Here is a 27,345-nt window from a genome sequence, read left to right as displayed (position 1 = left end):
TAAAACATCAGTTTGACTGGACAAAACTCCCCAAAGATGTGATGGAGTACTGCAGGAGTTGCCACATATGCCAGGTTGAGGGGAAACCTCCAAACTACAGTGAAACCTGCACCTGCAAGTCCTGTACCGGTGTTAGGAGGACCCTCCAGCAGAGGGCTGGTGAACTGTAAGGGACCCCGGACGAGAACTAAAAGAGACAGACAGGCACAAGGCTGCCCAAAAGTTAGACAGAACAAAGGGGAGATTAACAAAGAATCCTCCCCCACAGTCAGAACCAAAGAGAAACCACCCAACCCCATTTTTAGACCTCAATAGGAACAAATGGGCAAACTGAAGAATAACATCCCCAAAGAACCACATGGTTACTGGGATGCCAAAAAAGGGGAAATTAAAGCAGCACCGGCACCAAGAAAAGACAGTTTTTGTAAGTTTTAGGATTCATGAATGAATGGGAATGAATGAGAAAAATGCATGGTTTGCTGTATCTTATATTTTCTCTCAACTCTTTTAATGAAGTGCGCTTTTCTCATATCGCATTTCATTCCCCTGGGTGTGGAGGTGTCATGCAGTCCCCACCTGCCAAGAATGAGGCACATTACTTTCACCACATAACATTAAATTTCAAATTGTTGCTAGGAAGAAGAGAAGCGGTTGCCAGGCCCCTGGCTAGAAAGACATTTTTGCATGTTAACAGACAGTGCTTGTAGACAAAGGAGCTTGTCCTTGCTCCAATTCAATCTACAAACAGACGTGGTCAGACCAGTTAGTCACATGACTAACTGGCTGTTGCAAATTTTGAACTGAGAGTTTGGACAGAAAGCAGAATGCTCCTGGACTGAAGCAGACTTCCTGTCTGTCTGTCTGCTCCCATCTCTTTCTCACAGAACTCCAAATCCCACTGATGACATATGAATCAAGAGATAAAAGTCTCATACATTGAACAAGGTTTAAGAAGAATACTGGGCCTCAATGAAAAGCAAGACCTACCTACAATCAAGTACTCTACAGTGAGCTTGAAGATATTGCCTCAAACTTTTCCACTTTATTTTTCTTCTGCTCTTTCTGTTCCTATCTGCATGTATCACGTATGCATGCTAGCGTGAGTGTGTTGTGTATCCGTAGGCGTTAACCAAATTAGAGTTTAAGTTTAATAAATTTCACTTTTCTTCTTTAAACCTGAGAAAGCCTGTTGTGCTGGTTTCTTTGCCTTATAATTGGAAAGCAGTGAATAAGGATTCACCAAAAGGGAGCTAAAAACATGGTGTGTTTAAAATTAAACCCTGTTACAGTAAGACCAGGTGAAGGCTGAAAGGGAGCCCTAGACCTCTTTCTCACCTGGTCATAATAATATCATAAATTTGGATGCACAATTATCCTGCTGCAAGTATAAGGCTGGAAAATTACCCCTGTGGAGTATCACTCATATTCTCTTGTAGGACATGACACAACAGGAAATGCAGGACCTGATGCAATCACCACTTGTAATAACAGCAGATTTTTCTTAAAGCTATCTGTAAGGCATCTACCTGACAATGTCTGCATGTTTTCACCAGGTATTACTGCTATAATCTTGTCAATTCAGAACAAGTTGCTTCAAGATTGCATGCTGCAAGCTGACTAAAATCTGTACCTCTTCAGTGTTTCAACATCAGTTCTGCATTACCTGGTATACTGCTATTTGCGACAGTGATTTTACCCTCTGTTGGTGGCAATATCCTCTTTATTTATGCAGGCTGATCTCGTTCCAAAGAATGAGGAACCTTCATTAAGTAATCTGTCAATATACACAACCTGGGCACAATTTTGTTGTATTTTGTTTTTGTATATGAAGAGTCTTTTGCTTTTGCAATTTGTTCCATATTTTCTTACCTCTACTTTATGAAAACATTGAATCCTTGCTGGGCTAAGGTCCCACAAGCATTGGACATCTTCCAGTACCTCGCACAATTTGCCATTCTTTATTCATAAGCATTGTTTGTGTGTGTTGGAAGCCTATTCAATCATGGGAGGCCTAGGTTCTTATCCCACGTCCATAAATACAAAGGCCTGGAATTTCCTCAGTGATTTCCATCTTTCAGACAAAATTTATGCCATTAATGGCCTGTTGAGGGAGTTAAATGCAGGTTTCCTGGGACTGCTCATCTGTAGTAACTGATGTAAAACAGGTTTTAGCAAATGAACTGCATGCAAACTTCTATGCAGCCTTTAAAATTAGTGTTCAACCTGAATTCTTCAGCAGCAGACTGCAAGATAAACAGATAAAATCATAGGATGGTTGCAGCACAGAAGGAGGCTATTCGGCCCATCCCATCTGTGCCAGCTCTCTAACAAGAGCAGTTCAGCTCGTCCCACACCCCCGCCCTTTCCCCATAACCCTGCAATGTTTTTTATCTTCAGGTGCTTATCCAATTCCCTTTTGAAAGCCACAAATGAATTGCCTTTGATTCTTTTGCCAATCACCTTAAAATCGGTGTCCTCTGGTTCTCGACCCTCCACCAGTGGGAAGAGTTTCTCTCTATCTATTCTGTCTAGACCCCTCATGATTTTGAACACTTCTATCAAATCTCCTCAGAACCTTCTCTGCTCTAAGGAGAACAGCTCCAGATTCTCAAATCTATCCTCGTAACTGAAGTTCCTCAACACTGGAACCATTCTCGTAAAATCTTTTCTGCACCCACTCGAAAGCCTTCACATCCTTCCTAAAGTGCAAAGCTCAGAATTGGACACAATACCCCAATTGAGGTCAAACCAGTGTTTTTTAAGGGTTCATCATACTCTTATCCTCTTGAAGTAAATTTCCACAACTAACCTTGAACAGTGCACTCTGGTTAAGGGCAGCTCTAACTCAGTACTCTGCACTATGGCTCCACAACACCAAGAACTAGCATGCACAACCAAAACAAAAGCTCCATCCACTTTAACAGCCTCATACCCTTGCATCTCTTCTTCACCTCTCCCTTGTCATATCCTCATTAACTTTTTCATCTTTCAGGACAAATTGCCACACATTTCTTACCACAGAAAAGGACATTCCAACCTTCAAACCCCTCATCCTTTCAAGGAAAAGACTATGGATCTCATGGGCACTCACTTGGCTCTTGCCATTGGACAGGGTGAGATCGATGGCATCTTTCTGATACCAGATTAATGACTGAACATCTACAGTGTTGTCCTGGCTTTCCTCTGAAGTACCGTGTAAATTTAACCTTCTACCCATTTGTCTGTTCCTTAATCACAAAAGGTTAATACTTACCCATTCGTACATTTTTTTGTCTCCTGCAGATTCACCATAGTAATTATGGCAGATGAGGACAATCAAGTGGAGGAGGAGTTGGCGCAGAATATGATAACATCCTACTTGCAGATTCAACGTAGCAATCAGGGGCACAGAAAAAGGAAGATGCTAATAGTGAGGAGGAGGAAGAGAAGGTACATCTTTCTCTCTCACCACGTATGACGATGAGGAAGAGGCGTGTGAAAGCCTCTTCCCCATGCAGCTATTCAGTCAAGTAGCAACCTTCCATAGATGTAACCAGCAGCAGCTCTCTGCCAGGAGCCAGCTGCCATGAAATGTGTGCTACCTCAGTCCTATGACCTTTCTGTACAGCATGAGAATCCAGCCACCTCCCATGATCCAGACTGTCACCTGGCACTTAGAAGGAGAACAAGACTTTGTGACAGAAAGGCATATGTAAACACCAAGGGAGTCAGGGTGTTAGATAAGAATAGGGTGCTTGCACTTTGCAATTATCATATTAAAACAGACAGTGCTCCAGCATGCTGCTTTGTTATTCATGAAAATTACAGTCATAAAGGAAAGAATTCAATAATTTGGTGCTGACTTATTACTCAGGTAATGATTACTGGCATGGCCATTTTGGGCCAAAAAGGGCTGATGTCTTATCATGAAAAAGGATGGGTAGTGATTAAGGACATCTCCCTATTTGCATGTGGGGAGGAAAGTAGGCTGAAGAGGACTTCTGAGCCTATCTGATCTCTGCTGCCTCTTGCAGTTGTCATCGAGGATCCTTTGAGTGGACATCTTCCTGATGGTGTGCTCTCTCAAATCAAGATTCATGAAGCTCAGGTTTCCTCCTAAGCCATGTCAGACTGCAGCTTTTTCTGAATGGTAAAATGTGATGAGTGCAACAGGCTATCAATATGCTGGAGAGCTGATGTGCAGCACACTGCAGAGCCTCTCCTGACTATCTAGGTAAGGAGACTGTGTCTTCATACTGTCCTATCACCAGCCTGATAGCTGTATGTGCCATGTTGTATTGCTCCTCTGTTTCTGCTCAGCGCACTTGGATTTCGAACATCAGCCATGACACCCAGGTCTGGGGGGTGTGGAGTAAGCCTTGTCACCCAGCAGCCATCTAGTGATGTGGTTTCCTTCCCTGAAGAGGTCAGGAGGAACCAAATGCAGGAGGATGCAGGCACCATGGCAGCTTCCTGCATATCAGGGATCGGTAAAGAGGATCTGAGTGCTGTCACAAACTATCTGTACATTCAAGGAGTGCAACCCCTCCTGTTCACATGGGGTGAGGGGGTGTTTCTGTGAATGCCTTCAGTGTGATATGGGTGCCATCGATTGTACCCACGGCCTTGGGGAAGCCAGCACCTCAAGGAATTAGATTTAGATTAGAGATACAGCACTGAATTACATTCCCCTTTCTCTCTACTGCCTCACTGTAATCTCAAAGTTTATGAACTAGGATGCCCTAATGTAAAGGGCATCAGTCATCTGGCGAATACATTCCGTTACTGTTCATTGGTTGGCTGAAATGAGCTTGCACTGTAAAGGCTGTGCTGATCCTCAATGGCACAGACAGCAGTGTGGGCAGATGCATTATTGCAGTTTTGAAGAAGCAAACTCTTCTGATGCAGAGTTCCTCAGACAGGTCCTCATATAACCTGTGTTGCTTGTAGATCCTTTGGAGGGGAGAGAAAGGGTAATAGCCGGTAGGCTGCATCTTTCTGGAATAACGCCCGACTTTCCTTAACACCAAACTTTGCTGATTTTCCTCCTACTCCATAATAATGGCATAGAGTGACATGCCCATGGGGAAAAGCATAAGTGCTCCTGAGTTTCCCTAACTGCCAGGAGGGGTGGGGAGGGGACTGAAAATCTTACAGCAAGTATAAGACATTGTAAGAGGCAGTCACAGTCAAATGCAGCTCTCAGAAGAAAAAAGCAAAGCAAAATAAACAGCCTGAAAAAATGTTTCTAAACTGCAGAAATCTTTAAACAAAGTTTCCAATCTCTTCAAATCTCACGCAGTGCTCACTTCTATCCAGGAAAATGTATTTTTCTCAGTCTAAGTTACCCAGAGTGCAATAGCAGTATAAAGCCAAGAAATTTGCTTCTCCAACACCATTTTCTCTCATTCTGCCATATGCAAATAAGACATTTTGGGATTGGGCAGGACGATTGTGGGAAAGGTCAAAAAGTGGGGGAAATGTTTTAAAGGTGCACAATCAACAGAATTGGATTTAAATTTCCTAAAACAAAAAGTTCCGATGCCATTTCTGCATAATTCCAAAATAGGTCACTGGAATGGGAACCTTTCATGGGCATCGACTTGATCTTTCTATTCCCTAACCCAGAGATACTGAGCCAATTGTTGACCCTGTATCTCCACTCTGCCTCCCCACATTAGCTAACTCAGCATACATTGGCAACCTTCATTCCCTATAAGGCTCAGCTACTCAGTTTGCTGATCCATCGCACATGGTTCCATTTGTTTCATTCATTGATAATGGATAAACTGAACGAAAATGCCAAGCAAAGCAGTATAGATTGGTCCTTAATCATATTTGGTTCATTCTGCATTGCATTCAAGGTGATATAATTACAATCCTGTGGGGTGCAATATAAGTACAGAGAAACTTTGTACCTGAAGTTAAATTGTAGCAGTGTGTAGTATGGGATTATTAGTTTGAAATAAATCAGAAAATATAGTTAATATGTCAATTGGCAATGGATTGTCCATCAGTTGAATGATGCTATTCCTTTCAACAGAAAGCCTGTAACAATTTTAATGCGGGTTGACATGGTCCATTGATCAACAGCACTGCAATCTTAAGATACCTAAAGTGAACCTCTGGGAACATTATTGGGTTAATAAAATTGAGTTAGCAAATGTAACACCACTGTTGAAGAAGGAGGGAGAGAGAAAACAGGGAACTACAGTCCAGTTAGCCTGACATTAGTCATTGGGAAAGTGCTGGAATCTATTATTAAGGAAGTATTAACACTTAGAAAATCATAATATGATCTGAGAAAGTCAACATGGTTTTACGAAAGGAAATCTTGTTTGACAAATTTATTACAGTTTTTTGAGGATGCAACTAGGAAGGGTAGATAAAGGGGAACCAGTAGATGTAGTATATTTGGATTTACTAAAGGCATTCAATAAGGTGCCACACAAAAGGTTAATATACAAGATCAGGGCTCATGAAGAGATATAAACAAAGAGATATAAACAAGTTAAGTGAGTCGGCAACAAGGTGGCAGATGGAGTATAATGTGGGGAAGTGTGAGGTTATTCACTTTGGTTATAAGAATAGAAAAGCAGAATATTTTTTAAAAGGTGTGAAACTTGTAAATGTTGAGGTTCAGAGAGACTAAGGTGTACTCGTATAAGGAACACAAAAAGTCTGCATGCGGGTACCGCAAGCAATTAGGAAAGCAAATGGCATGTTGGCTTTTATTGCAAATGAATTGGAGTATAAGAATAACGAAGTCTTGCTACAATTGTACAAGGCTTGGGTGAGACCACATCTGGAAATACTGTGTGCAATTTTGGTCTTCTTTTTTAAGGAAGGATATGCTTGCATTGGAGGCAATACAGCGAAGGTTACTAAATTGGTCCCTGGGATGAGAGGGTTGTCCCATGATGAGAGGCTGAGTAAATTGGGCCTACATTCTCTGGAGTTTAGAAGTATGAGAGGTGATCTTATTGAAAGATTGAAGATTATGAAGGGGTTTGACAAGGTAGATACTGAGATGTTGTTTCCTCTGGCTGGGGAATCTAGAACAAGGGGGCACAGTTTCAGGAAAAGGGGCCAATCATTTAGGACTGAGATGAGGAGAAATTTCTTCACTCAAATAATTGTGAATCCTTGGACTTCTCTACCCCAGAGGGTTGTGGATGCGCCATCATTGAATACATTTAAGGCTGGGATAGACAAATTTTTGATCTTTCAGGGAATCAAGGGATATGGGAAACGGGTGGGAAAGTGGAGTTGAAGCTGAAGATCAGCCATGATCATAATGAATGGCAGAGTAGACTCGATGGGCCATATGGTCTACTCTTGCTCCTATTTATTATGTTCTTATATCCTGAAATTACCTACTTAACACCATCAGGGGAGCAGCATCAGCACAAATTCTGCCATAGTTTAATACAAGCTCCACTGGCATCACATTCTGAAACATCTAGTGATGGGCAATATGTGCAGCCCTGCCAGCATCACCCCATCCTGAAAACAAATAAAATAGGTTTTGCTGGAGTGCAGGGACCTGCAGAAATGGTCGACATAATGGGGTTAAAATTTCTTGGTAATAATGGCAAACAGAAAGGATCAAGAAGTTAAGATAGCAGACATGAGGATGGAAGCAAAGATAAAGTTATCTGTGAATTCTTCAGATTCAAAATGTTAGTTGAAATCGGCAGAACTTTTACAAAAGGCAGCAAAATGGCAGGCATAATTGAATCAAAATACAGCACAAAATTTTAAAGAAGGGAAACAGGGATTATGAAACTTCTCATATCAGCTGCAATGCATCACTATGGCAACAGAAGGGTTAGAACAGTAAAAGAAACAGTGGATCAGGAGAAAGCAACAAAAAACTTTCCATGCCCAATGAACCAACTTATAAGTGACAAATGCCAATGTGGAATTAATCTATGCTGCAGCAATTTCTTTTCTATTCAAGTGAGGGACATATTTTTAGCCATTGGGTGACAGAAGTCAAGTAATTCAAGAAAGCACCAGGGAAGCTTTGGGATGCAAGAATGAGCACATGAACATATGATTTTTTGGGGTCAAAAGATGGAATGGGACATATAAGGGAAATTGGAAGGAGAAGGAATCAAAAGAGATGAAACTTGCTTTCACTGAAAAACAAAATATGATGAGATGGTACGAGATAGAATTGAAGATTTGGAGAAATGCCAAATTTCAAAACTCAATTTGACACTGATGCTTACAGATCCCATGATAAAACAAGAACAGGAAACAGCAGATGTGGTAGGTATAGTTTTGGTTGTATCAGTGCATTGTGAATCTTTAGTTTGTACTTAGATATTAGTCATGTTATCAAGAGAAAGATAAAAGCATTGCTGCCATTGGGGTAACTTGAGAGGTACATAGTTCATTGTAAAGATATCCACCCAGTCACAAACTGCCACTGCAGTTACAATGCAGCTTTCCAAAGCACTAGCAATGCTCAAGCCTCCAATAATTATGCAACCGTACCTTCAAAAGCAGCAGCTCCCCAAATACCTCAAGCAATTAATGGTGCAAAAATGAAAATCAAGTACTGACAGACATCCAATGTTTGCATTGTCATTACCACCAATACAATATGATTAATTGATAAACATATCAGTTTTCACAAGTTTGCTTTACTATATTATTTATATGCAACAAAAATACAATGGGGAATCCTATAACATTGTACCATTCCATAAATAGCTTTATCTATGCATTAAAATATTTGGTTCCCCACATGATCTATTTTTAAGATAAAGTAATTCTTTACATCACTATTGATATTGGGTAGGACTCCATTTATGTGCTCATATGTTGCCCTCTTGTTCCTTGTCCCAGTTCCCTGACTTTGCAAATTCAAGAACCAAGTGTGATGAATGGTGATCAAAACTGCAGGTGCCCCAATATTATAGCTTGTCTGCAAAACATTGCATATCTTCAAAATGGATCACGTGGAAAACTGTATTTTCTCACAAATAGGTTAATTCTTACCTACACATGGAAAGATATAATTATGGGGAACTAAACCTTTAATAGTACAAAATGATAATATTAAGAAAAATTAGCAAATTGATTATTGTTCCTTTCCTTCACATCATACTTTATTACGCTCCACGCCTTCATCATTTTCTTGGGTGGATCTGAAGATAAACAGACATATGAGTAGATAAGCAAGTTAATGAAAATCAGTAATTGTACTACATTGTACGTTATACCACATTCACTACTACCTTTGTGATTCATTGTTACCTAAGTTGCAGACTACTGTGTCGCCTTTATACAAAAAGGTTTGATACTAGTACCTGTTGAGATCAATGCTGGCTCTATATCACAATTTGAACTGGCAAGTGGAGCTTAGGTGAAATACAAATGTCTGTTAAACACTAAACATAAATTTTAAAAAGTTGGACTGCCAACAAAGTGAAAGACGCTGAGGAATTACTCTCACATTGCTTGCCAAAATGTGTTGTACCACCCATTCAACAACTTCACTCCTTAGCTGCACTACAGTTTTGTGTCAGAGCAATATGAAAGTGTATCGCATTGACACAAAAGATTATCCAACCTGTAGGGTCTTCCTCATTCCTGCAAGAAGCCATCTACCACACAATGAGTGGTGAATGAGCACAAGATTACGTTCTCTGGAATTCAGGTCATACAAGCAATGATCTTTTTGGATGTATTGTAATGCAGGGCACTATCCTGCTCCTAGCAATGTAAAAGAGCCCCTGTGCATCAGTTTATTTATGCTCAAAACATATTTGAAAAAGTAGAGGTTAATTCATTACCCTTACTGCAAAAAGAGAGATGAGAAGTGCAATATATGGAGGATGTCTACTTCCAGGCACAAAGAAGAGCTTCTAAGATTCATAAGGTTTCTTTTCAATTTCATTCGACATTCTTGAAAAGCATCCTGGAAACTGACCAAGTGGCATCTTGAGCCAAAAAGGACAAAGATCCTTGTAGGGGAATAGAGATAGGTCATATCTGTCAAATAAGGCATCATCTACAACTGTTTAGTCTAAATCATTGTTAGTGGCGGGGTCGCAGAGGCCAAAGCGTTAGCGGGTGGCAAAGGCCCTCCTTCTCTGATCTCCGACGAATCCACAACCGGGTATGGGAGGTAAGGCAACTGCCGCACCGTCCTATGACCCGGAAGAAGGTGCTGGCGGCATGTTTTAAAGGGCTGCCAGCACCTGATACCTGTATGCAAATGTCTCAAGGAGGAAGGCTGGAGTCTTATAGAAGCCTTCATCTGCATGAAGCCCTCATCATTCACTGAAGAACACCTCTCATCTGCCTGTGACCACCCCCTCATCTTCCTCTGACCACTACCTCGTGTGCAAGTGTCAATGCAATAAATGTTAAATATTGTTTATGAGCATCTCAGTGCAGTGATGGAGGCCATCCAGATGTGCAAGGGTGGGAAATGTTGACCCAGGGCTGGATGGGGTTGACCATGGTGTGTGTGCTCATCATCTGCACACTGCAGAAGTAACAGATGCTCATGGATGAGAGGGTCTGGGCTTCCAGCAGAGGTGAGTGGCTTTTGTGTACTGCAGTTTGGATCTTTATTTGTCTGGATGCCTGAAGTGATAAGGATCAGGAGAAACGAGTGAGGGTAAGTGCCTCCTCAGCTTCCCTTGCATCTAGATCTTGTTGCCTTCCAAATGGCCCTTCATGTCTGTTAGCATGCTGTGCCTCCTCTTCAGCTTCCTCATCATCATCCTCGTCTGAGGATGCCTTGTGCTCCACTATGTCTTCGGCAGACAGGTCCTCCCCCATCTGCAGCGCCAGGTTGTGCAAAGTGCAGCAAACCACCACTATCCGGGAGATCCTCTCAGAGGCATACTGAAGAGTGCACTCGACTGGTCCAAGCATCTGAATCTTATCCTGAGCAGACTGTTGGTTGGCGCCTTGCAGGCGCACTGCGAGACAAAAAGCTGTGGCACCTGGAAGTGCCGGAGAATGTGAGCATCATGGCTGCTCCCAGGAAAACGAGCACACACCTGTCGGATCCGTTCGCGGTGGTCACAGACAAGTTGGATGTTGAGGGAGTGAAATCCCTTCCAGTTGATGAAGGCCCCTGGCTGTCCTCCGGGGACCTTGATGGCCACATGCGCGCAGTCTAAGAGATCTTGCACCTGGGGGAATCCAGCCATGGCGTCAAAGCCTCTGGCTCTCTAGGTCTAACTATCCACATCAGTTCTGAACTTGATGCACTGGTTGGCCCTCCTGAAGAGGGCATCTGTCACTAACTTGATGAGGTGGAGTGTGGTTGATTGGGAGATGCCACACATGTCTCCAGTGGGCCCCTGGAATGAGACTGAGGCATAGAAATTCAGGGCCACAGTGACCTTGACAAGCACAGGCATTGGATGCAATTGGAGCTCACCTCTGCCACCATCATGGTGCATAGATCGGTCACGACCTCTCAGGGCAGGCTCAGTTTTCAGCAATACTGCCACTCCGACATCTGAAGGTAGCTCATCCGTTGCCCGTACACCCTGGCCACTGGGTACCCTCGTCTTCGTGCCGGTCTCTGCACCCAGTTCTCTCTGCGGCCTTCTGCCACACTCACATCTGAGGCTGCCCCTGCAGGTGGCTAGATGCCAATTTCCATTTGCCCATCCCTCGGTCCCTCCCTCTCAGGTTCTCCTCCTCGCTGGAGGAAACTCCTCCGGAATGCATGATTCCCATCCCACCTGGGCAATGTTGCTTTAAGGGGGTGACCCTTCCCGTTGTTTGCAGAAAGGCCACCCCATCCTTTCCCCCTATTAAGCCCCTCTCCAATGTGCCCCTGCCAGGAGGACTAACTGCTCAAGAGGGTCTCAAGCCAACACAAATGTTTGCCCTTCTTTTTCTGTGCAAATAAATCAAAGGGCCTCAGTGAACATCAGCTGAGTGCACCAGATCCCTACAGCTGCCACCCTGTTGTCAACCTTTAAATACTGCCGAGGCGCTGATCCTTATGTGGCCCGTGCACGGCTTGTAAAATTCTGAGGGGCACGTAAGGTCAGTGTCAATTGCCTCCTCAACTATCTTAATTGGCCTTTAATTGCTCGTTTGCAGATGGCGAGCAGACTCCCACTGGGCTCACTGTCTGCTCTTGGTTAAATCATGTTCCAGCTTCATGATGTCGGCAGCCTGACTCCACTGACCTTACATGCTTACTGCATTCTTGGAGAACGAGAATTTTAGATCATAACTGCTAAATGGCTCAAGAAGAGGGTGCATCAATCTGCACAAGACCAACTTGAGGTTTCAGTTTAGCATGACAGAGTGGAGTTTATTTGGTTTCAGTTTCCATAGTGCCTTCATAAAATTTGAACAAAAGAAGATGAACTCCTAACTAACCTGATGCAAGATGATTATGAAAGACAAAAATGGCAGTTATATGGACATGGATGGGCCTCAAGGTGCGTGATATATGCTTGATGCCACACTGCTATATTTCCCACCCCATGTAATGTGAGTTATTCAGTATACTAGTTTATTTGTTCAAGCGAATTCAGTTGAAAATTCTTTTTTTTTTTGTTTCCTTAGTTACTAAACATCACATACCTATGAGTCCATCTCCTCTTCATTAACTTCAATAATGGCATAGTTCGATCTTCAACATCAGACAAATTCTTGGTGGCACCATAATCTGAAACACATTTAGCTTTCATTTAGTATCTTTATAGCATTTATCGTCCAACTAATATATAATTTTTTTTCCTATTTGGTTTGCTGGAGCATTTCCTGGTCAAGAGGATAGACAGCTCCCCCCACTCCCTCTTAATCTGCAGTTTCTGTCAGTATTGCTTCAGAGCTGGATCTAGGGGAAGTATGAGAAAGGACTGGGTAAGCTCACTTTCTTGCTTTCACTCCATCACTTTCAGAAAGTACCTCCCAGCCATTTGGCATGTGTTCTTGATGGTACTGTTGAGATTAGAATCTCAATTTGCAGAGTGATATTCTCGTGAATATGCAACCATAACAGAGCACATTCATAATTCATGAAATTCCAGGACCAATTTTATGAATTTTCAGTCCTGGCATTGAGCACTACCCACCAGGATTGCATATCATGATCCAGCATTTCCAGCAGACAGCCATGCTTGTAGGGAGAGCATCTTGAAAAATCATAGTCAGATAGCCCACAATTTTCCACACCTTAATTCTAATGGATGGAAAATGATGGGCTGTGCACCAGTGATATTCTGACATACACCATTCCACCTCTGCTGCTGCTCCTGTTAGAACTCCTGGATACCTCTCCACCACTGCTGCTGCGGCTCTTGTAACTCACAACCCTCCTCCACCACTGACGCTGCTCAAACCCCCTCTAACATTGCTGCTGCTGTTATAACTCATAAATCCCCCTCTACCACTGCTGAGACTTTGCACCTCCCTGCGCCCCTGCACCAGGACTGCGGACCAACAGAACGGAGCAGGATCCAACTGGGACATGTCCGAGGCACATCGTGGCACTGGGTTGTCCCCTGTTTAATGATGCCTCCCTGGAGATTCTCCTCTAGGCTGCAAGGGAAAGGCGGGAGGTCCTCTTTTCAAGGGATGGCAAGAAGAGATCTTCCTGCCTGACTAAGCAAGCCTGGGTGGAGATCGCAGAGGACAGCAGTCTGGGTCCAGTGCTGCAAGAGGTGAGTTCTCCATACCTATTTACTCTTTGGGGCTTGCATCTGGCTATGCGAGAGGGAGTGCAACAGGGAAGGAAGTGAACACAAAAGAGGTGGCAAGGGGATGAAGCATCACCACATCATGGCAGATGCATAGCTGTATCTTGGTAACAGGTCGCCTTCTTTCAGAGCTTACCGTCATTACTTTCCCTGAGAGCAGACATGGGAGGAGCTATTTAGGAGACCCCCATCAAGGGATGAGGGGCTGCCACTAGCATAAGTGTTCTGTTGCTCTTTGTGCGAAGTCTAATTGTGTCCCCGTTTCTGCTTGCAGCAGAAACGGACCCATGACACCAGGGAGACATTGAGGACTGGCAGTGAGATCCCTGATGTGAAACCACTGACATAGACAGAGGAGGAGGTTCTGGAGCCAGCGGGGGCTCAGGGTGGCCATGCAATCGCGGACAGTGTGAATGGAATGTGCACACAAGAGAGTGAGGATATATTGAGTGGAATCTTATGAGTGCCACAGCATTTCCAATGGCGGGACCAGAAGTTGTCATAACTTCCGCTCCTGCCGCAAATCCCGTTTCCCACACGATTTTGTATTTAAATTAGCCAAGCAGTGGGATCATATGGCAGGGGCAGCCTTTTAGTGGTGGAAACCACCATCACTGCCCCATACACCATGATTGCTTCTGAGGCAGAGAGTTCCAAAGTCGCACAACCCACTGAGAGAAAAAATTTCTCCCAGCTCTGTCCTAAAAGGGCAGCCCCTTGTTTTAAAACAGTGCCCCCTAGTTCAGGACTTCCCCACAGGAGGAAACATCCTTTCCACATCCACCTTGTCAAGACCATTCAGGATCTTATATACTTCAATTAAGTCTCCCCTCACTCTTCTGAACTCCAGAGAAAACAAGCCCACTGTGTCCAACCTTTCCTCATAAGACAAGCCACTCATTCCAGGTATCAATCTAGTAAACCTCCTCTGAACTGCCTCCAATGCATTTACATCCTTCCTTAAATAAGGAGACCAAAATTGCACACAGTATTCAAGGTGTGGTCTCACCAATGCCCTGTACAACTGAAGCATAACATCCTCATGCACTTGAACACCTAGATCCCTCTGCATCTTGGAATTCTGCAGTCGTTCTCCATTTAAGAAATACTCTACTGTTTTATTCTTCCTGCCAAAGTGAACAACTTCACATTTTCCCCACATTATACTCCATCTGCCAGATTTTTGCCCACTCACTCAACCTTTCTATATCGGTCTGCAACCTCCTTATGTCCTCTTCACAACATACTTTTCTACCTATTTTTGTGTCATCTGCAAATTTAACTACCAAGCCATCGCTCCCCTCATCCAAGTCATTGATATAAATTGTAAAAGTTGAGGCCCCAGCACAGACCCCATGTGGGACTGTACTCATCACATCCTGCCAATCAGAAAAGGACCCATTTATGCATACTCTCTGCTGCCAGCCAGCCAATCCTTTATCCATGCCAATATATTACCCCATATACCATGAGCTCCTACGTTGTGCAATAACCTTTTATGTGGCACCTTGTCAAATGCCTTCTAGAAATCCAGGGAAAGGTGGGAGGTCCTCTTCCCTGCAGATGGAGTACGAAGACTCTCCCGCCTCACCAAGGCAGCCTGGATGGAGGTAGCAGAGGGGGTCTTGAGCCATGGGGTAACTCTTAGAACATGGGTGCAGTTCTGCAAACGAATCAATGACTTGCTCAGATTGGCGAGTGTAAATGGTCCTGGCGAAGCTGCTGCATTGATTTCTTCCATGGTGAGGTGTCTTTAAGGCAGACGGTATGCAAGAAATGCAGTCGATTGCATGAGCAGCCTTGGTGCCATTTACTAAATGATGAAGATTGTTTATGTGATTGGATATGTTGTGCGAAAGCCAATGCAGAATGAGTGATGTTGATGCATGTATGCAATGGTTGTGATGCATTATCAAATTTGCACTGTCTGTTGCAGGAGAAACGAAGCCACAACAAGCACGAGTGTGCTAAGACTGGAGGAGGGATCCCTGACATCAGGGTGCTGACCACGGCTGAGTAGGACGCCTCTGAATTGCGAGAGAGGAGGGAGGCAGGGTGAGCGGCAATGGCGAGGCAGGATCCATAAGGCGCAAGGATGAAGTGTCGCCTCTGCTCTTGCAGCCATATGTGGAAAATGAAGGAAATTGTATGAACTCATGTGAAGCACATGCTTAAAATGTCTCTGTTTGTGTTGCAACTGCAGGCGCCTGCATTCGAGTAGCAGAACACTGCGTGGCCCAAGAATCCTCCTCTGGGGAGTAAGAAGAAGCCAATGCTCCAGAGGGTGCACCATCACCTGCCTCTTCTTCCACCTCCGCCAGTGCAAATACATCCACACAGTACGTGGAGGGTTTAAGATTAAAATCTGGGTCACACGTTTGTGTGCATGACACAGACACGTCCAGCTGCTGAGAGAGCATGTGCCAGCCGGGTGCCCTGACAATCGGAGGACAGCTAGGGACCAGACCCCTGCTCAGCCCCATGCTCATGATGATCCTTTGTTTGTTGCTACGAGAAGTCTGCTGGATGCGCAGCAAAGCCATGTGGAAAATATATCAGAGATGCTTGAGGTCATACGTGGCTTAGCGCGTGACATGGAGAAATCCATGCAAGACATGACGTCTGCCATGTCCCAGCATTTGAGCATATGCCTTCCTCAGTAGAGAGTTTGGCAAGCTCCGTGGCGAGTCTGGTTGACCACTCGAGCCACATGCGATCTGACCTGCACTCCATCGCTGTTGCCATGGTCTCCATGCAGCAGAGTCAACGTGAGAGGGGGACGTGGAACCTGGACCACCGTCCAGGTGCTCCTTCCACTCAGGGAGACAGGCAGGTGCCATCCTGCACAAATTTGGAGGAGGAGCACGTGTTAGCTGTTCAGGGGCCTTCCTCACAGGACACCCCCACGATAAGCAGTGTCCCGTCCTACCCCTCAACATTGATCCCCTTACGTTAGCAAGTGAGCACACGCGGGATACTCAAGCACCAGTGCTGCAGACCCCAAATAGGATGGAGACATCAAGGCCCCGTTCCTGCAGAGGATGCCCGCCAGGGTCATCCACAGCAATGTGGCAGCACACTGAGCAGACTGCCTGGCAGGAAAAGAAAACTGAAACAGTTTTGAGCACGAAGGTGGTACTGGTGATGTAAAAATGTTAACGAATGCAAAGATGTATTAAAACATTTTTATTTCTTGCAAAATTTGATATACGCTCAGTAATGTTTTGCTTGATTACAGATGGATACAAAGAAGTTTTCTGGAGGTCTATGGCAGGAGCGCAATGATGCTTGCAAGGCATCTCAGGAAATGTCCAATGTCCATATCTCATTCGAATTTTAGTCTTCAATCTTCAATGATGGTTGCTTTCCTATTGATAATTAATAACTTTTTCCAATACTGTCATGCTTTATTTTTGTTTTCTACAGTCATAACTTAACATAACTTGCAGTGGTGTGTAGTTGCATTCATCATAGCCCATGGATGAATTCAAATGCCAATCAAATGAAAGTGCAGCCACACTTCATTAAGATTGCAGAGATAAATAAGACCTCATGCAAAAGGGAATTTCTGTGGGGAATTGTTATGTTTCTCCTCCCAATGTTCCTTGATGATTATTGTTGGCTGAAATGTACATAAATTAGATTCTCCCTGATATCCCTTTCATGTCTCTCCATAGCCCTCATATTGATGATGGCATTGTTGTCCACCTCCGCATCTGAGGACTGGTGTTCCTCCAGCTGCAGAATGTTGCCATGTCTAATTGCAAGGTTGTACCAGGCACAGCAGACAACGTTTATTCATGACACCCTCTGTGGTGTGTACTGAAGGGCCCCTCCAGACCGGTTAAGGCAATGGAATCACATTTTCAGCATGCCAATGGTGTGTTCAATGATGGCTCTGGCGGATGCATGAGCGACATTGTATCTCTCTTAAGCAGCACTTTGGGGATGACGTACTGGTGTCATCAACCATCTACAAAATAGGTAACCCTTGTCGGCCAAGATCCATCTATCCACTTCGGCTGGTTCCTCGAAAACTGCTGGGAGCTGGGAGTTCCTCAGAATGTAGGAGTCATGACAGCTCCCTGGGAAATATGCACAAACATGCAGATTCTTCTCCTGTGGTCACAAACCTGTTGCACATTTACAGATTGGAAGCCTTTGCGATTAACAAAGACAGCAAGCTTGTCCCAGGGAGATCTAATGCCCACATGAGTACTGTTATGTTTACGCGGGGTTTAATTTTGATATCTGATTTAATTCTGAGCAATGCAGATATCTTCTTCTTTGGCCTCCTTGTCTCGGGAGACAATGGGTAAGCGCCTGGAGGTGGTTAGTGGTTTGTGGAGCAGCGCCTGGAGTGGCTATAAAGGCCAATACTAGAGTGACAGACTCTTCCACAAGAGCTGCAGAAAAAATTGTTTGTCGGGGCTGTTACACAGTTGGCTCTCCCCTTGCGCTTCTGTCTTTTTTCCTGCCAACTGCTAAGTCTCTTCGACTCGCCACACTTTAGTCCCGCCTTTATGGCTGCCCGCCAGCTCTGGCGATCGCTGGCAACTGACACCCACGACTTGTGATCAATGTCAGAAGACTTCATGTCGCGTTTGCAGACGTCTTTAAAGTGGAGACATGGACGGCCGGTAGGTCTGATACCAGTGGCGAGCTCGCTGTACAATGTGTCCTTGGGGATCCTGCCATCTTCCATGCGGCTCACATGGCCAAGCCATCTCAAGCGCCGCTGACTCAGTAGTGTGTATAAGCTGGGGATGTTGGCCACCTCGAGGACTTCTGTGTTGGAGATGCGGTCCTGCCACCTGATGCCAAGGATTCTCCGGAGGCAGCGAAGATGGAATGAATTGAGACGTCGCTCTTGGCTGACATACGTTGTCCAGGACTCGCTGCCGTAGAGCAAGGTACTGAGGACACAGGCCTGATACACTCGGACTTTTGTGTTCCGTGCCAGTGCGCCATTTTCCCACACTCTCTTGGCCAGTCTGGACATAGCAGTGGAAGCCTTTCCCATGCGCTTGTTGATTACTGCATCGAGAGACAGGTTACTGGTGATAGTTGAGCCTCGGTAGGTGAACTCTTGAACCACTTCCAGAGCGTGGTCGCCGATATTGATGGATGGAGCATTTCTGATGCCCAGTCTCATGATGTTCGTTTTCTTGAGGCTGATGGTTAGGCCAAATCCGTTGCAGGCAGCCGCAAACCTGTCGATGAGACTCTGCAGGCACTCTTCAGTGTGAGATGTTAATGCAGCATCGTCAGCAAAGAGGAGTTCCCTGATGAGGACTTTTCGTACTTTGGACATCGCTCTTAGGCAGGCAAGGTTGAACAACCTGCCCCCTGATCTTGTGTGGAGGAAAATTCCTTCTTCTGAAGACTTGAACACGTGTGAGAGCAGCAGGGAGAAGAAAATCCCAAACAGTGTAGGTGTTTCACGCCACTCACGATAGGAAAGGGGTCAGATGAGGCGCCGCTATGCTGAATTGTGCCTTTCATATTGTCATGGAATGAGGTGATGATACTTAGTAGCTTTGGTGGACATCCGATCTTTTCTAGTAGTCTGAAGAGACCACGTCTGCTGACAAGGTCAAAGGCTCTGGTGAGATCAATGAAAGCAATATAGAGGGGCATCTGTTGTTCACGGCATTTTTCCTGTAGCTGACGAAGGGAGAACAGCATGTCAATGGTCGATCTCTCTGCTCGAAAGCCACACTGTGCCTCAGGGTAGACGCGCTCGGCCAGCTTCTGGAGCCTGTTTAAAGCGACTCAAGCGAAGACTTTCCCCACTATGCTGAGCAGGGAGATTCCACGGTAGTTGTTGCAGTCACCGCGGTCACCTTTGTTTTTATAGAGGGTGATGATATTGGCATTGCGCATGTCCTGTGGTACTGTTCCCTCATCCCAGCACAGGCAAAGCAGTTCGTAGAGTGCTGAGAGTATGGCAGGCTTAGCACTCTTGATTATTTCAGGGGTAATGCCATCCTTCCCAGGGGCTTTTCCGCTGGCTAGAGAATCAATGGCATCACTGAATTCCGATTTAGTTGGCTGTACGTCCAGCTCATCCATGACTGGCAGAGACTGGGCTGCACTGAGGGCGGTCTCAGTGACAACATTCTCCCTGGAGTACAGTTCCAGGTAGTGCTCAACCCAGCAGTCCATTTGCTTGCGTTGGTCAGTGATCGTGTCCCCTGATTTAGATTTGAGGGGGGCGATCTTCTTGATGGTTGGCCAAAAGCTCTCTTAATGCCATCATACATTCCTCTGATGTTTCCGGTGTCTGAGGCCAGCTGAATATGACTGCATAGGTGTTGCCAGTAGTCATTTGCGCAGCGCCTGGCTGTTATTTGTGCAGCGCTTCTGGCTGTTTTAAGCGCTACGGATGTTAACTCGCTGGGGGCTTTTTTGTAGTTCAGCAGTGCAATGTGCTTAGCGGCTATGACAGGTTCCAGCTCTTCAAAATGAGATTGAAACCAGTCTGCATTCCGCTTCACACGTTTGACATACGTGGTCATGGCTGACTCATAGATGGCGTCTGATGTGGGCCCACTTGATCTCGGCATCCCCTGTGGGAGTGTTTTGAAGGGCTTTTTCAAGTGAATTTAGAAATTTTTGTTACAGCTGCGGATAAAAAATTCTACTCGTGTTGATGTGCGGGTGGCCCTTCTGCTTGGAGTGATGCAGCTTCTTTGGTTTGAGTCTAACCTTGCTGCACACCAGGGAATGGTCGGTGTCGCAGTCCACACTGTGGAACCAACTTGTTTATTAAAGCACAAGGTCTTACAGCTGCAGCACTAGTCTTGACAGCTGTGTGTTCAGAGACAAATCCCCCTGGCTGTGTATCTCATAGCAGTGTGTGAGAAAGCTTCAAAATGTCTAAACTCCCAGAGAATTCTGCTCACTAGCACCACCTGGAGGGTGAAATAATCAAACCAGTGAGCACTGATAATGAACAGACCGACACAATCAAATTCAGATCAAACAAACACTGCACATCGATTACTCCTTGCACTCTCGGGAAACCAGTGATCGCGCTGAAGGCTGCAGACCTTGTTGCCTGCCCGTCCTTATCTACAGGTAAGTAGATTAAACCATTGGTACGTCAAAAAAGGGCATTGGTCACCTCTTTGATGCACCTCTGGGTCACAGACTGCAAGATGCCACATATGTCGCCCATTGATCTCTGGTAGCAAAGAAATTCAGTGCAATAGTAACCTTGAGGGTAAGTGACAAGGGGTTCCCAACAAAAACAAGCGGCTGCAGGTAATGCTGAAGGATCGTACACATTTCTGTTGCTATTGCAAGTAACACCCTCATGCTTCTCTGGCACTGCCTCTCAGACATCTGAAGGTAATGTGTCCTTGTCCTGAGGATGCGATGACATGCCAGTGCCCGTCTTCGATAATGCCTTTCCTGGATGACGTCATCCTGAGCAGCCTCACCCTCTTGTGCTGCCTGTTACTCCTGTTGAGGCATCATCCGTTGATCGTCAAGATCCCTCATCAGTCTCTTCCCTGGGCAATTGTTTGCCTGTTTGAGGACAAACTGCGTTTATGAGACTCATGTCTTTGCAGCTTTTCAATTGTTGAGATGAGAAAAGTGTTGTAAAAAATGTCCTTCTTCCAGCATTTAGCAGACCCATGAATGTCATGAGCAGATTGCTGTTATGTGCTTTACATCTGCATGCAGCAGGAGGTCCCACCCACTATCATTTGCCTCCTCCCAAATCGACTGGCATTCCTTGTTTGGACATGTGGTTTTCATTCTTCTTCCAGAAAATGTTGCGTCTGCGATACCGGGCAAGTTTGTCCACCTTCCAACCTCCTCCTGCCACCAAATCCGCCACAGTGGACTGCATAAAATTCCCCCGTTGTGTTCATGTCCTCCACGACACTTCTGGAGATCCACATCATGCATGGTTGGCATGAGGCGATCTGAACAACCTAACCCACAAATGTTTATGTTCTCCCTTGCAGGTCATGGCACGTCAGAAGCAAATGCAGCTGCTGGTACATGGGGGCCTGCCATTGACCTCTGAGGTGGAGGAGGAGCAATCAGAGGATGCACTGTCACATCATTCCCTGCAACCTCCACCAGCACAGATACTGTCAAATCGGTGGGTATGCACTTTGGCTTAGATTCAGGGTGACAAGCTGGTGAGAGAACCACACATGCACCCGAGCAGCTGATGGAGGCTGCGACAGTTGGAGGAATGTGGGAAGCCAGGCCCATGTTGAGCTCCAGGCTGATGATGAGCCTCCGGTGTCAGCAGCACACAATATGCTGAAGTTGCAGAGAGAGGTAAGGAATATCTGGCGAACTACCAGAGGCAATGCGTGGCTATGAGCGGATGATAGAGGAGTCCATCCCTGCCATGAGTGCAACCATGTCTTTATTGAGTTCACTTTGAGAGGCCTTCATGGTGACAGGAAGCACCTGGAGTCTTCTCCAGGTCCTTGTCCTTCTATGGTCTTCAGGGAGGTTCAAATGAGCCTTGAAAGGGAAGAGGCGAGGCTGACATTCACATCTGGGAGCCCCCCGGCAGGGTGCACTGAGCAAGGACGTGGCTCCTCTGCCAGTGACCCCAGCTCCAGTAGCCCCGACGACTGAAGAGGCTCCTACTCATGTGCAAGAACCCCTCAGCCAGCTGGGGCCCTCCAGGACGGCCACCAAAGTCATTGCAGGCCAAGGGTCAGCCCAATTGGCTGCCAGCACAGAGGTCGCACCGCGTAGAAGCACACAAAAACACAAAAAGAGCACCTAGACACATGGAGGGTTCAGGGTGTTAAAATTGTAGCCTTTGCATTGGTTCCTCCAATTGGTGTAATAAATAGATTTCAGATTCATTGCTGTAAATGCTCATGCTTTCATTGCTGACCTGTGAGATGCAACCTTTTTTTTTGATTCGTTCATGGGATGTGGGTGTCGCTGGCTTGGCCAGCATTTATTACCCATCCCTAATTGCCCTTGAGAAGGTGGTGGTGAGCTGCTTTCTTGAACCCCTGCAGTCCATGTGAGGTAGGTACACCAACAGTGCTGTTAGGAAGGGAGTTACAGGATTTTGACCCAGCTATAGTGAAGGAACAGTGATATAGTTCCAAGTCAGGATGGTGGGTGGCTTGGAGGGGAACTTGCAGGTGGTGGTGTTCCCAAACATTTGCTGCCCTTGTCCTTCTAGTTGGTTGAGGTCGCGGGTTTGGAAGATGCTATCTAAGGAGCCTTGGTACATTGCTGCAGCACATCTTGTAGATGGTACACACTGCTGCCACTGTGCGTCGGTGGTGGAGGGAGTGAATGTTTGTGAATGGGGTGCCAATCAAGCGGGCTGCTTTGTCCTGGATGGTGTCAAGCTTCTTGAGTGTTGTTGGAGGTGCACTCATCCAGGCAAGTTGAGAGTATTTCATCACACTCCTGACTTGTGCCATGTAGATGGTAGACAGGCTTTGGGGAGTCAGGAGGTGAGTTACTCACCGTAGGATTCCGAGCCTCTGACCTGCTCTTGTAGCCACGGTATTTATATGGCTATGCCCATTCAGTTTCTGGTCAATGGTAACCTCAAGGATGTTGATAGTGGGGGATTCAGTGATCATAATGCCATTGAATGTCAAGGGGAGATGGTTAAATTCTCTCTTGTCCACTGTCGAAGAATGTAGGCATTGTGGTTGCTTCCCAGGAAGTGAGCTCACAGCTGCAGGATGCGCTTCAGGTTGTCGCAGACCAGTTGTATGTTAATGGAATGGAAGCCCTTCCTATTGATGAAGGCTGCTGGCTGCTCTGTGGGAGCCTTGATGGCCGCATGCGTGCAGTCAATGACACCTTACACCTGGGGGAATCCAGCGATGGTTCAAAGGCGATGGCCCACTCCACCTGACTGTCAGGGTGAATCTGGTACCGCATATAGCTGCTAGCCCTCTTGAGCATGGCATTGGTCACCTCCTTGATGCAGTGGTGGGCTGCTGCCTGGGAGACCCCACACTTATGGATCTCTGGAAAGAGCCAGACATGCAGATGTTGAATGCCACAGTGATCTTCAGGGCCATGAGCATTGGCAGTCCACCGAAACCCATGGACTGAACCTCATCCTGCAGCATGGCACATAAGTCGGTGACCGCCTCCCTGGAGAGCCTCGGTCTTCGCTGACACTGCCGCTCGGACATTTGGAGATAGCTGAGGTGAGTCTGGTACACTTCCTGGCACAGATAGGCCATTCTTGATGTGGCCGGCTGCTGCCGCTCTTCTGTTGGAGCTTTACGGGTGGGCCTATCTGGATTTTGGCCCTCCTTCCATTTGAGCCACTGCTGTGTGGCACGGGGGTCCACAAAAACGAGAGAGACCCATGCCAGCTGATTTTTACCCCTCCCATGCACTGTCCCTGTAGAGACAAACTTGCCTTAGGCCCTTCCTGTTGCTACTCTCCTTTGAATACCTGTTAATGCCCCTCAGTGCCCACTCTTGCAGAGAGCCCAGCACTCGAGACTGCACCCACCCGACCCTTGCTCTCAAGAATGAGCCCACCTGACCCTTGCACCCGAGAGTGCACCCACCCGACCCTTGCTCTCAAGAATGAGCCCACCTGACCCTTGCACCCGAGAGTGCGCCCACCCTACCCTTGCACCTGAGTGAGCCCACACTATCCTTGCACCCAAGAGTGTGCCCTCCCTACCCTTGCACCTGAGTGAGTCCACACGACCCTTGCTCCCAAGAGTGAGCCCACCTGACCTTTACACCCAAGAGTGAACCCACCTGTGTAGGGAGCCCAGCACCGCAGGCTGACAATCGCTTTTCCTTCCCCCTCTTCTCTTATTCAATGCTCCCCATGACTGCCTTGCCATGGCGTCACTACGGCCTCACTTTGGTGCCGCTGCCTTTAAACTGCCGGAAATCTGAAGGCACAGGATTCCTGTGCGCCGTTGACTAAATTTAAACCCCCCCCACCAAAAGAAATCAGCTTCAATTCAATGCAAATGCATTCTAACTAACTGTTCACCCATTTAAATTGCAGTCCTGCCATTTCATGGTGGCAACGCTACCTTGGAGCTTTCCCGCCGTTGAGAAAATCTGGAACTATCACCACAACATCAGGTTCCGGGCGAGCGTGTAACCCCGATTTTTGCCCCCACCCCCCCACACCTCCACTCCCTTTCCTGCTGGCCAGATAAAATCCAGTGCCTGGATACATAAAACTACCTCTTACCTAGTATATGAACACAACAGTATACAAATTTAATAAGAAATTAAGTAAATGTGAAAGCAATGATTAAAGTATTTTATATACCTTTCCCAGGTTTGTAATTTAACTCAGTCTCTACTAGTTCGTTCAGCTTCTCAATGCTATTCTTTAAGCGATTATAATTATCATCCTGTTGTTTGTGGAGCATTGTGATAGCTTTCTGCAAGTTTGTTACATTTTTCAGAATCACTGACACCCTTTCCTCACTGAAAGAAAAGAACATAAAATAATCCTAATATTTTAGGTAATAACTACTGATTGGGATTAATGTCCATACATCACACAGTAAGACTATTCTTTCTTAGTGTTATTAAATTTGTCGGCATGTACACCTAAAAGTGCATAAAAGTTTCTACAGGTATGCGAAGAGAAAAGGATTAGTGAAGACAAATGTAGGTCCATGACAGTCAGAAACAGGAGAATTTATTATGGGGAATAAAGAAATGGCTGACCAACTAAATGCATACTTTGGTTCTGTCTTGACAAAAGAGGACACAAATATCATACCAGAAAGGTTGGGTCATATTTTGTTCTAAAATGCTCCTGTGAAGTGCCTTGGGCTGTTTTATTACATTGAAGGTGCTATAGAGGAACTGAAAGAAATCAGTATAAGTAGAGAAATGATGTTGGGGAAATTGATGGGATTGAAGGCCGATAAATCCCCAGGGCCTGATGGTATGCATCCCAGAGTACTTAGGGAAGCGGCCCTAGAAATAGTGGATGCATTGGTGGTCATCTTCCAAGATTCTATAGACTCTGGAACAGTTCCTACAGATTGGAGGGTAGTTAATGTAACCCCACTATTTAAAAAGGGAGGTCGAGAGAAAGCAGGAAATTATAGACCAGTCAGCCTGACGTCAGTTGTGGGGAAAATTCTCGGCTCCATTATCAAAGATTTTCTAGCAGAGCACTTAGAGAACAGTGGTAAAATCGGGCAGAGTCAGCATGGGTTTACAAAAGGGAAATCATGCTTGACAAATCTACTAGAATTCTTCGAGGATGTAACTAGTTGAGTTGAAGAGGGGGAGCCAGTGGATGTGGTTTATTTGGACTTTCAGAAGGCTTTCGACAAAGTCCCAAACAAGAGATTAGCATGTAAAATTAAAGCGCATGGGATTGGGGCTAGTGTATTGCGATGGATAGAAAATTGGTTGGCGGACAGGAAACAAAGAGTAGGGATAAATGGGTCTTTTTCCAAATGGCAGGCAGTGACTAGTGGGGTACCGCAGGGATCGGTGCTAGGACCCCAGCTATTCACAATATACATTAATGATTTGTGGGAACTAAGATGAGGGAACTAAATGTAATATCTCCAAATTTGCAAACGACACAAAACTGGGTGGGAGGGTGAGTTGTGAGGAGGATGCAGAGAGGCTTCAGGGTGATTTGGACAAGTTGAGTGAGTGGGCTAATGCATGGCAGATGCAGTATAATGTGGATAAATGTGAGGTTATCCACTTTGGTAGCAAAAACAGGAAGGCAGATTATTATCTGAGCGGCTATCAACTGAGAGAGCGGAATATGCAGCGAGACCTGGGTGTTCTCATACACCAGTCGCTGAAGGTAAGCATGCAGGTGCAACAGACGGTTAAAAAAGGCAAATGGTATGTTGGCCTTCATAGCGAGAGGATTCGAGTACAGGAGCAGGGATGTCTTGCTGCAATTATACAGAGCCTTGGTGAGGCCACACCTGGAATATTGTGTGCAGTTGTGGTCTCCTTCTCTGAGGAAGGACGTTCTTGCTGTAAAGGGAGTGCAGTGAAGGTTTACCAGACTGATTCCTGGGATGGGGGGACTGATGTACGAGGAGGGATTGAGTCGGTTCGGATTATATTCGCTGGAGTTAATAGAGTGAGGGTGAGTGAGAAACCTAAAAAATTCTAACAGGACTTGACAGGGTAGATGCAGGAAGGATGTTCCCGATGGTGGGAGAGTCCAGAACCAGAGGTCATAGTCTAAGGACTGAGATGAGGAGAAACTTCTTCACCCAGAGAGTGGTGAGCCCGTGGAATTCGCTACCACAGAAAGCAGTTGAGGCCAAAACATTGTATGTTTTCAAGAAGGAGTTAGATATAGCTCTTGGGTCTAAAGGGATCAAAGGGTATTGGGCGAAAGCGGGAACAGGTTACTGAGTTGGATGATCAGCCATGATCATAATGAATGGCGGAGCAGGCTCGAAGGGCCAAATGGCCTGCTCCTGCTCCTATTTTCTATGTTTTAGAACTCATTACCTAATTTTTACTGTCTTCTAATACCTAAACCATTAATGTTTATATAAAATGAATTATGTTGATATAAAATGAATTATTTATGTTTCATAACTATCCAACACTTTAATATTAAATCTGTGGCAATTGTATGTAAGAGTTAACAAAAAATGATTTGTTGCTACAATCCTGATGATACAACTTGTATGGAAAAGTATAT

The 27,345-nt window shown here is 45.5% G+C and overlaps 1 protein-coding gene across 2 annotated transcripts in view; it reads right to left on the bottom strand.

Moving 5' to 3' along the window:
* Nucleotides 1-8,637: 8,637 nt before the first annotated feature.
* Nucleotides 8,638-27,345, bottom strand: part of LOC137369648 (uncharacterized) — a 97,138-nt gene continuing 78,430 nt past the window's right edge. For both annotated transcript variants that reach the window (XM_068030984.1, XM_068030983.1), the window contains 3 exons: nucleotides 24,964-25,124; nucleotides 12,565-12,649; nucleotides 8,638-9,140 (listed from right to left, as the gene is read on the bottom strand). In XM_068030984.1, coding sequence (XP_067887085.1) covers nucleotides 9,095-9,140; nucleotides 12,565-12,649; nucleotides 24,964-25,124 — 292 coding nt within the window. In that variant the 3' untranslated portion in view covers nucleotides 8,638-9,094. The remainder of the gene's footprint in view (nucleotides 9,141-12,564; nucleotides 12,650-24,963; nucleotides 25,125-27,345) is intronic.

This window comes from Heterodontus francisci, chromosome 5, assembly GCF_036365525.1.
Source record: "Heterodontus francisci isolate sHetFra1 chromosome 5, sHetFra1.hap1, whole genome shotgun sequence".
In the NCBI taxonomy this organism is placed as follows: domain Eukaryota; kingdom Metazoa; phylum Chordata; class Chondrichthyes; order Heterodontiformes; family Heterodontidae; genus Heterodontus; species Heterodontus francisci.
Note: the sequence above shows the minus strand (reverse complement) of the source record. Positions and strands in the feature narration are given on the sequence as shown.